Source organism: Hypomesus nipponensis, chromosome 11, assembly GCF_054491055.1.
Source record: "Hypomesus nipponensis isolate SF chromosome 11, ASM5449105v1, whole genome shotgun sequence".
NCBI classification, from domain to species: Eukaryota; Metazoa; Chordata; class Actinopteri; order Osmeriformes; family Osmeridae; genus Hypomesus; species Hypomesus nipponensis.
In genome coordinates this window covers 3,512,657-3,523,831 of record NC_140371.1, presented here as the reverse complement: position 1 = coordinate 3,523,831, position 11,175 = coordinate 3,512,657, and the positions used below count along the sequence as shown (strand labels likewise).

Genomic DNA, 11,175 nt, shown 5'->3' with positions numbered 1-11,175 from the left:
ATCATACTACGCTCTAACCTACAAAAGAAGAAATGGATCAAATAAAATGTGCCTTAATGGCAACCTCTGAATGGGGAAGTCAGAGGATAATAGCTACATTGACTGACAAAGGCACCCTGACGGACAGGTTAATCTCTTTATCTTGAGAACATCGCCCCACCCTGAGTCGCTATCTGACGCGCAGATAGGCGTGGTGCGTCTACGATTAGGTATGATAAAGGGCATTGGTGCAGTTCAGACTAGCTGAAGTCTGAGGTGAGGTGTGGTTTTGTAGTACTGCAGCGTTTGGTAATGACCTCACTTGTGCGCCAAACCGAGCAAAACGAAACAGCTACACCCAAGTTGAAGTGTTGCTTTCATTTTAAGGCAGTGAGAGAAAGAAAGATAGAGAGAGAGAAATGTGTCGAAATAAATATTGATCATAGGTCGCCTGATAACATTGATTATCGATTTGAACTAACACAAGTTCACAGTGCACAGATAAGGGCTGAGGCTATAAAACACGCTATGGAAAGTACCATGACCGATAGTCTGTGTCTGTCCCCGTTTGATTTTGTGATTTTGTATTGGAAGATACAATATTATGGACAACAAGGTGCGCTTATTTCTCTCTCTCTCTCTCTCTCTCTCTCTCTCTCTCTCTCTCTCTCTCTCTCTCTCTCTCTCTCTCTCTCTCTCTCTATATATATATATATATATATATATATATATATATATATATATATATATATATATATATCACAGCATAATAGGACCTGCTAGCCCTTTGCCACAGGCATAACATGTTTAAATTAGGATTTTGTTTCACCGCACCCTATCTCGACCATTGTTGTTTTTGTATAGATAAAACAAGGCTTATTTAACACCAGCTACCGCTTTCGATGACTTGGACGTCTGTTTCTATAGGCTACCTGGGAGGAGAGAAGATGAAAACATACGTCACACATCCACCCTCGACTCGGCCGCCACATCACCCAGCCTGCTTCCAAAAGCAGGTTTGGTGAAAGTCAACGAATACGGAGACCGCCGAGGATAAACACCGCAAAAATAGACGAGGAGAATAATTATATCTTTGGTCGTCGACATTGACAGAATTGCGCTGGACAGAAGATTATTATCGTTGACGCCGGTGCAAATTTCAACATTGTAAAACATCGAGGGAGAACTGTTAAAATGTTACAGTCGTTAACCAGTAACTCGTGCGTTAGGTTGATTCAGAGTCACAAATCGACGTGGTATTTTTTGTTTTTAGTTCTAGGATACCTTCTGTATCTAATATTTGGCGCTGTTGTATTTTCCTCTGTGGAACTGCCGTATGAAGACCTGCTAAGACAAGAGCTTCGAAAAATAAAGAAGCAATTCCTCCAAGATAACGAATGTCTGTCGGAGGAACGCCTCGAAGAGTTTTTGGAGAAAGCACTGGAGGCTAGTAACTATGGAGTGTCCATCCTTCAAAATGCTTCGACAAACTGGAACTGGGACTTTACCTCTGCGTTGTTCTTTGCCAGCACAGTACTGTCCACCACAGGTGAGTGCCACTGCTAGACATTCACAACAAAAGGCTGTCTGAACACAACTGCCGCTCTCAGCCCGGAAGCCACAGGGTGCTGTTTTTTCAAAATAGTGAAATTACGTCTCTGTCAGACCTACGCATGTGTTGAGGTGGTGCATGGTTATGGTTACTACTGTCTATTGTTTAAACGTTTGCCAAAGTCGTTCAGGTGTAATACAGGTTATCGGGACAGTGATATAGGCCGCATTTTTTATGCAGGTTGAGGCGACGCTGAAATGTATTCCTCCACGAAACAGTAGCCTACCCACATGAGAGCAGGATACATGATCTTCCTCAAAAAGCCTCACACAGGCATTATTTTGTGGGCTAGGCGTTAGGTAAGGTTATGTCTACAGCAACATTATGAGGATGATAACGTCCTTTAAACATGAAAATCATACAAGCACTGTCATTCAGCTTCACACCTTGCATCATCAGCTCTTGCTTCGAAAACCATCCACTCACTTACGGGGAGTGAATGACAACCTGAGCATATTCATTAAACCGTTCTCTCAAACAACCCCCCAGTTTCTAGAAAACGTCTGTGTGATTCAATTTATTCAACTTTTTATTAGCGGATGTTGCACAAAACGGTGGCCGAGCTTTTACACAGTCAACCACTTGTAGTCTCGACAACTCACTTCGAATGAGTTTCGTGATAACCGCTCGGCTAGTGCGGAGTGAAGAAAACGACCTCCCTCTGCCTCAGCTCTCCGTGTTTAGATAACAGACCCCGGATAGAGGGCAAGGGCGTGGGCCTTGAACCCTAGATTATAGTTTTATCATTTGTTGTCTAGACAACAGCTCACAGATAGCTGATGTCGCCCACCTGTCTGACAGTCATTTACGGTAATAACAGTGGGGCTGCGTGGAGGCAATGTTGACGGTGTCAACCTCGAGCATGGAATGTTTCCATTCAGGGGTGCGTCCTTGTTGACCAAGGCTATGTAGCAACTGCTTTATAACTCAATAGTACCTGTTTTTATGGATGTGAAACAGAACTGAGCTTTATTTATTCAACAAAAATAGAACAGAACAGAACCGGAACAGTTAACATAGTAAAGTTAAGATGCTGGTGTTCAAGGCTCTCTTAGTATTAGTAATGTATTTAGCATGTTCTTGCCAGAAACACAGGCATGTTGAACCTTCATGCTATAGGTCCACTCGTCCAAAACAGGCCACCTTGTGTTATTGACATGAAGGTCACCTGGGTGTGACAGTGCCCTGGAACAGACCTGTATCTCTCAGCCTGCTGACGTAGCTTGGCCCCTGGGACCGGGGGCGTAGCCAGAATCATATGTTTGGGTAGGCCTAGAAAAATATGGTTTGGCATCTTTTCAGTTTTTTTCTTATTTACTTTGTGATGTGCACCCGGTGCATAATTTTCTGAGATATTTTCGTTTTTGGGTAGGCCTCAGAACAAATTGGGTAGGCCTTCCCCGTGGCTACGCCCCTGCCTGGGACAGACCTGTATCTGACAGCCTGCTGACGTAGCTTGGCTGTTGCTAGTAGAACCACTGGCTCTCAGTCGTAGATGTTAGAGACACCAACAAGGGAAGAATGATCGTGGATGTCTGAATTGCGTCACTGCTCCATCTGTGCATGTGGGTGTCTGTAGACAGGAAATGCCTCTCGTATTTTGCTGGAATTCTGTGTGTGTTGTGTGGGTACACGTATTTGAGGCTTCTATACAAATGTTGGTGTGGATAGGATATTCCACTCACATATCCTTATATGTCTTTCTGTTCTAATCCTACTCTCTTTCCTCCTCCTCATCTTTCTCCTTCTCCTTTTCTCTCCCCCATCTTTTTTCATACTCTTTTACCATTTATTTCCTCTTCTCTCTCCTGCTCATGGTCCCTCCTTCTCTCCTTTCTCTCCCCTCCTCTCCTCCTCCACTCCTCCTCTCCTCTCCCCTCCTCTCCTACTCCTGTCCTCTCTTCCTCCTCTCTCCTCCTCCCCTCCTCCTCTCCCCTCCTCTCCTCCTCCTGTCCTCCTCTCTTCCTCCTCTCTCCTCCTCCTCTCCCCTCCTCTCCTCCTCCTGTCCTCCTCTCTTCCTCCTCTCTCCTCCTCCACTCCTCCTCTCTTCCTCCTCTCTCCTTCTCCACTCCTCCTCTCCTCCATCTCTATCTCCAGGTTACGGCCACACAGCTCCCTTGTCAGACGGAGGCAAGGCCTTCTGCATCGTCTACTCCGTGATCGGCATCCCCTTCACCCTCCTCTTCCTCACCGCCGTGGTGCAGAGGATCATGGTCTTCAGCACGCGCCGGCCCGTCATGTACGTGCACACGCGCTGGGGCGTGTCCAAGCCGCTGGTGGCCATGGTGCACGCCGCTCTCCTCGCCGTCCTCGCCGCCTCCTGCTTCTTCCTCATCCCGGCGGCCATTTTCTCTGCCCTGGAGGAGAACTGGAACTTCCTGGAGTCGTTCTACTTCTGCTTCATTTCCCTCAGCACCATCGGCCTGGGAGACTACGTTCCAGGAGAGTCCTTCAACCAGCGCTTCAGAGAGCTTTATAAAGTGGGGATCACTGGTGAGTCTGCATCACGACTGTCAGTCATCAGTGGTGTTGACGTACAGTATGTCAGGATCCAGTCATTCCTGAGGGATGGCTGGTATATCAGCAGAGCTTTATAGAGCTCTCGCATCAACACACGAGGGGCAGGGGCGGACTTACCCATTAGGCAAAGTAGGCAACTGCCTGGGGCCTCCAGCTGCCAGGGGCCTCCAGCTGCCAGGGGCCTCCAGCTGCCAGGGGCCTCCAGCTGCCTGGGGCCTCCAGCTGCCTGGGGCCTCCAGCTGCCAGGGGCCTCCAGCTGCCAGGGGCCTCCAGCTGCCTGGGGCCTCCAGCTGCCAGGGGCCTCCAGCTGCCAGGGGCCTCCAGCTGCCTGGGGCCTCCAGCTGCCAGGGGCCCCTTGAGAGGCTCCATAAAAATAAGATCAATCATAACTATAGTAACAATACTAATCGATTAAAAGTCATAGCCTCCCCCAAAAGTATCAACAAAAATACCAACAGAGCGTTTATTCTATTTGTGTCAACGCACACCTCCCCCCCCCCCCCCCCTATTACTGTGGACTATTCCATCACGCACGTCAGTAGGTTCATCTGTCAGAGAAAGTAGAAGAGTGAATACAAAATAGAAGTTAACAATATGAAACGCAATTACCGGAGCACAAAAGAGGAAGAAAAAAGAGGAGAGTAAAAAAGTAGTTTCCAAACTGAAACTCCCGAAGGTAACGTCCTTTTTCTCTCAACTGGTATCGAGTGATGCGGCAGCTAGCACAAGTGCTGTCCGCATGTGTGACACACCTCTTAAGCTATGACAAAGTCGACAGCGATGTTGAAAGGGCCCAACTCACTGATGATAGTCACAGCGATGTTGAAAATGTCTTTCTCTCACTGCCTGAAAATGATAATGTAAGTGACCATCTCTCCCGTGAACATGATTTGACTTCAACACTGATGACCCAGCGCTTTGGCCAAAACCACTGTCAGATAATAAGCGCTGCTTGTTAGTAAGGAAAAGGCCAGTTCAAGTTGTGTGTAGCTGATCAGTTAAACTCACTCCTCAGGTATGTAACAGGCCGCCCGCATCAGTGAATAGCTAGCTCTTTGTTGCCATAGCTGGTAGTGCACGCGCCTGAGATGGTGGAGGTGGTGAGTTCCATCCTGAGTGTAGGGGAATATCGGTATAATATTGAGGATTCTTCCGATGGGGGCGCGGCCACGCCTGTAGGACATCATTTTGTGTGGTTGTTGTCTGGTTGTTTGGATTATATGGATTGAAAAGGGTGAGAATAGGAATTCAGGGGGCCCCATGCCTGTCTTTGCCTGGGGCCCCGAAATCACAAAAAGCGCCCCTGACGAGGGGGCAATGTAGTTGTGCTGCTTGTCATGATTGCTGTGGACAGCAATTACACACAGGAGTTAGCTTATTGAAGCAAAGTAGCTCTTAGCACAATCAATTGAAGTTCTTTGCTGAAGCGTTTTTTTTTTATGGCAGTCACAAATGCAGTGGGTCTCAGTTTGTCATGATAATCCCCCAGCACCTGACAACCGTGGAAGGGTTCAAGGCCAGCTCAGAGGTGGCGCTGCTCTGGAACCCATTCTACAGCCCGGGAGACGGTTCTTTTTTTGTCAAACTCAAAGAACAAAGAACTGATTTGAGATTGGGCATCAGCTCCAAAACCTTCTAACTGCCTTGGTGGAAAAGGAGTGACACTAACACATACACTCACACACACACACACACACACAAACTAACTAAGATAAATTTAATTTGAAGTTACACATTTAAGAAACTCAATGTTCAGTTAAAACCCTAACTGGTCCATTTCAAATGTAACACAGGAAGCGTGAAGTTACTGATGTAACACAGCTGCAGAGCTCTGTGAAGTAGAGCGTGGTTTAGGGGCCTGGCTGTGTTCTGGCTGTGCTCTGTGTTCTGGCTGTGTACTGGCTGTGTTCTGGCTGTGCTCTGTGTTCTGGCTGTGTTCTGGCTGTGCTCTGTGTTCTGGCTGTGCTCTGTGTTCTGGCTGTGTTCTGGCTGTGCTCTGTGTTCTGACAGTGCTCTGTGTTCTGGCTGTGTTCTGGCTGTGTTCTGGCTGTGTTCTGTGTTCTGGCTGTGTTCTGGCTGTGTTCTGGCTGTGTTCTGGATGTGCTCTGTGTTCTGGCTGTGCTCTGTGTTCTGGCTGTGTTCTGGCTGTGTTCTGGCTATGCTCTGTGTTCTGGCTGTGTTCTGGCTGTGTTCTGGCTGTGCTCTGTGTTCTGGCTGATTTCTGGCTGTGTTCTGGCTGTGCTCTGTGTTCTGGCTGTGTTCTGGCTGTGTTCTGGCTGTGCTCTGGGGCATATCGCGACCCTCTGCCCGGCATGAGGCTCAGAATAGACAAGCAGGCAGATTTAATTTATTAGGGGCTCTTGCATATTTCATGTGAAAGAGTCTCTGTGCTTTTTGATGCCTGCTGGACCTAAAATACGAGCAGATGTCTTTTCTTAGTTCCCACCTCTCTCCTCGTTAGTGTGGTCCGTTCAGGCCCTGGCAGGCTTGCATATGGGGCTGTGCAGGTCTGGCCACACTGGCTGTGTTGATGCCAGTCTGGCTGCTGGAGATCTGTTTGCATCAACACTCCTGTCCTTTGTACAATCCTGTTTATAAACTAATACTTTGATTGTCAAATATGTGGCTTGCTAACGCTTTCACAACATTAGCAATACAAAATTACTCTGTCAGGAATGTCTCATTCAGCAAAGATCCCTATTGATTCTTCTTGCTGGGTTTGGTTCTCTCTTTCTCCCCCTGTTGGTGAGAAAGTGTCACTGCTATAGGCCTCAGACCCAGCTACAAAGACCATGCTAGTATGATAGCAGTGCTAACTTAGCACTGAGGTAGTAGCTACCTACGTTGGCAGCTAGCTCCAGGTGAGTTGCACTGAGCTGAGAAGTTACGTTAGCCGCTAGGCTAGCATTAATAATATGTTTATTTAGCAGATGCTTTTACACAAAGCAACATGAAGGGGGTTTTGAACCTGCAACCGTTTGATCTACAGTTAGTTGCTCTATACCACTGGCCTCTCCTCAGGCCCTTAGCTCCAGACAAGCTGAATGGTCTGCTGGTGAGCTGCAGAACCTGTCTGCAGTCTGGGGGTGATCATGACAGGGGATCTGGGCTCATGTGTGATGTCATCAGTCTCACCAGCACTCAGTATGCTGTGGCGCCCACGAGCCACGTGACATCAACACACCGGCGTGTTTGTGGGGGAGGAGGTGTGAGTGTGTGTGGAGGTGTGTGTGTGTGCATGTGACAGAAGGTACATCCACAGATGACCATTCTGTCCCCTAGCTCTCTTTCAGACATGCACACAAAAACAGACAGTCACACATGAACACAGTATACTTGATTTCCTTGTGTATTTCCCCATATTTCCTATACAGCTGATATAGAAGACAGGTCACTTTATGATGTTGCTGGTACTGTTGATCCTCTGTAACCTAACGATTTCTCTCTGTCTATCCCTCCCTCCCTCCCCCGGCCTCCCCCTCCCTCCCCCAGTCTACCTCCTGCTGGGCCTCATCGTGATGCTGGTCGTCCTGGAGACGTTCTGCGAGCTGCAGCAGCTGAAGCAGCTGCGGCAGATGTTCTACCTGAAGAAGGAGAAGCCCCAGGACCGCCTGGCCATCCTGGAGCACGACCACCTCTCCTTCACGTCCGTCTCCCAGGTCTCCGCCCCGCGCTCCCACAAGCCCGACTTCAACACCCCCGTCCTCACCTCGCCCTGCGACGACCCCATGATCGGCTAGGGTTGGACGGATGGAGGGGTGGATGAGGAGGCCTGACTGGAGGGGGAGGGAGGGAGGGAGGATGAACCTGGTGGGGAGGGAGCGGGGGGGGGGGGGGCTGGAGGGGAGAACATTTGACTGGTGGGGAGGTTGTTCATGGGCATGGTGAAGTATAGCAGTATCAAGTCCATACACCTCAGTTGCAGCTAGTAGCTTACAGTACAGTAACCATTCCAACCCACTGTAAGGTCTCTCACAGGATGCTGTTACCCTCACAGCCCCTAGGGGGCGCAAGTCACTGCTGTAATCACAACATTGCTACTGTCAGCTGCTGCATAGGGGCGCTGTGTGTTAAATATAACAGGACATGACCAACTAACATGTATGTGTTTCCTGTTTTAAGGGGGTCTTCTGTAAACAGCATCATGTAGCCTGCAGTAAGGAGCTAACAGTAGGTCTTCTGTAAACAGCATCATGTAGCCTGCAGTAAGGAACTAACAGTAGCCAACAGGAGGTAACAATTATAGCAGACCCTGTAGAGGAATCATGCATTTAAAAGTAACTAAACAACAACAACAAATTCTTAGACCCCTATGGTGAATTGTCATGCACAACTCAAAAATCCTGGTCTTGATTCCGACAAATCTTTCCTCAAGTGTTATTTTGGATGATTTGGTGGTAAATCTCAGCAGTTTTAGTGGTTAAAGAAACGTTTGAAGACATTTGTGACGTGTGAGTGTCAGTTCAAGGGATCAGACAGTTGAAAGCTTGTATTCCACTAAACAGGTGATGCCAACCCTGTCATGTCAAAATATGTGTTTTCTTAGACAACCAAAGGATTCAAGGAAAGAGGGATGCAATGAAGGGAGGAAGGATCAAGGAAAGGGCTGGTCCCCTAGCTTTGCATCATCAGTCAGTGTCAGGAGTCATATAGCAGGCGGTGCAACAAGCACCCAGCTGGATTGGTTTTGCACATTGTACCACACAAGCACAAAACACATAGGATATATGATATCTGGGGGGGAAAAACACATCAATACAAACTAGACTCCTTGGTGCAAGACCAGTGATGAAATTATAGATATATATTTCAAAAAATGGAACTGAAACCATTTGTAATGTGTTTTGGACCGAAATAGCTCTATTTTTGGAAGATGCAGAAGGAGGGGATGTTTACAGATGTGTGATTGTAATTTATGGAGGTGATGTTGTATGAGTAGCATGTTCTCTGGAAGACAATCTGTTTTAAAGAAAGTTGACCAGAGGGAGCCACCCCTGGCTGCTGCCGGGAGCAGCTCCAGCAAGGTCTCGCGGTTTGCAAACAGACAGCTACATTACGTGATTGCCAGCAAGCAATGCAAGCTAAACTGAATTTATTTATTACGACTCATTCCATTTAGCAGGAAGTATGTTTGCTTGTAGCCTACATATTTGTCATTCCGTATTTGGAACACATCTTCGTGTCCGTTGGGGTAGAATGTGCGTGAATGTATACTGTACAGAAATCTAGAATGTAGAGAGTTCTAGAATGCTTCACCGTCGCTCTGCGGCAGAGCTTTGAGGTTTTAACTCTTCTAGAAACCATCTTGTCTTCACAGTGATGTTAACGACACAGCTGCGTTCATTACTCCTTGAAAAAACGAAATAAAGAGAAGTCTGTCATTACATACTTGCCAAAAAACTTGTTCTACAAATTTACAGGCATGTTTTGATTGTTCCATAGATGTGTTGCAGTGTATCTTAGAGGCCTGTGGAGAGTGACGTGCCTCTGAGCTGCACCAGCCGTCTGCTGTCAGCTGTGGTCCTGTGTTTTTACTTGTGTTTTAGTCCCTGTTAGTCCCGGTGTGTTCAAAACTTCATCCTCAAAACTTGAAAACCCTATGTAGTTTTGTTTGAAATGGAAAATGTTTGGTAATACTCTATTTACAGTCCATCTGTGTACAGTACTTGCAAAATATATTATTGAATAACCATGATCAAATGTTGATTTTAAATAGTCTATACATAACCAGTTTATCAGCATAGATGCACTTGCTATTCTTCCATCTATTTGATAATTTGAGAATGTTTTGTTTATCTACAGATATTTTGTCTGCATTAAGAGCTACACAGGCTAACTTACTTGGTACAAACTCTTTTTTCTTTCTCAGTCATATGTTTTGCATGTAGCAGTGGTGTATTGTGCAAAGCATACCGTAGCTAGCTTTAACACATTGCCAGCTTTACGTAACAGACAGCTAGCTTTAACGGATAGCTAGTTTTAAAAGATAGCTAGCTTTAACAGATAGCTAGTTTAAACAGATAGCTAGCTTTAACAGATGGCTAACTTAAATATATAGCTAGCTTTGAGAACTTGCTTTACAGTAACAGATAGCTAGCTTCATCCTGTAGTCTGCAGGCCCAGGCCTGGCAGCAGGGTTCATGTGAAGTTCATTCCTGTGTGAAGGTGTGAGGTGTGTACATGTGATCTGTGAAGCTTCCTGGTGTCGACACAATAAAATTCTGCTGTAGTACGAGATACCTCCTCTGTGATGCTGTTTCTGTTGAGCTACTGCCTTTTATCTTCTCTTCCTCTCCTCTCTCATCTCAGTTTTCTCCTGCTTTCTCAGTCCCTGATGAACACCTCTAACCCTATCCCGCAACCTCTCGTTACCTGTCTTTCTTCCTTCTCGATCCTGCTGTCTCTTTGATGGGCACCCTTCTCACCTCTCTCCTAGACACATTTCTGTCTATGTCTCATCTCTCTCACTCTCCCTCTCTTAACTCTCCCTCTCTTAACTCTATTCCTCTCTTATCTCTCCCTCTTAACTCTATTCCTCTCTTATCTCTCCCTCTCTTAACTCTATCCCTCTCTTAACTCTTTGCCTCTCTTATCTCTCTCCCTCATCTCTCTCTCTCTCTCTCTCTCTCTCTCTCTCTCTCTCTCTCTCTCTCTCTCTCTCTCTCTCTCTCTCTCTCTCTCTCCCTCCCTCTCTCTCTCTCTCTAGTTTTTCTCAGTTGCTTTGGTACATTTATCAGATCAGAATTGAAATTCTCAAAACAGTAAGTGCATTTCTCAAAATAATTTGTACAAATATCAAAACACCATGGATTACCTGCAAAAGCCAGTCTCTTGCTCAAAATCCTTAGTTTATCTCTCAAGTGTAAATATTTGTGTCAATAAACATGTCCGTGCCATCAGAATGACTAGTCATTGTGTCATTGTGTACGGACAAGACAGTCAAATTTCTTAGTCATATTGTCAATATAACAGTGTACTCTGGAGGGATGTTCTGATGTAAACTACGGCTAAAGTTTTGATGATAATTATTGTAAATTCTAGGTTACACCTTAGTGAATGTAGGA

General features: G+C 46.4%; 1 protein-coding gene across 1 annotated transcript; it reads left to right on the top strand.

Annotated features, from left to right (window-relative positions):
• The first annotated feature begins 965 nt into the window (after positions 1-965).
• kcnk1b (potassium channel, subfamily K, member 1b) lies at positions 966-7,875 on the top strand. The gene is made up of 3 exons (XM_084709933.1): positions 966-1,528; positions 3,689-4,084; positions 7,604-7,875. The coding sequence occupies exons 1-3, from the start codon at positions 1,174-1,176 to the stop codon at positions 7,849-7,851; spliced, it is 999 nt and encodes a 332-aa protein (XP_084566059.1). The 5' UTR covers positions 966-1,173; the 3' UTR covers positions 7,852-7,875.
• Positions 7,876-11,175: the final 3,300 nt, after the last annotated feature.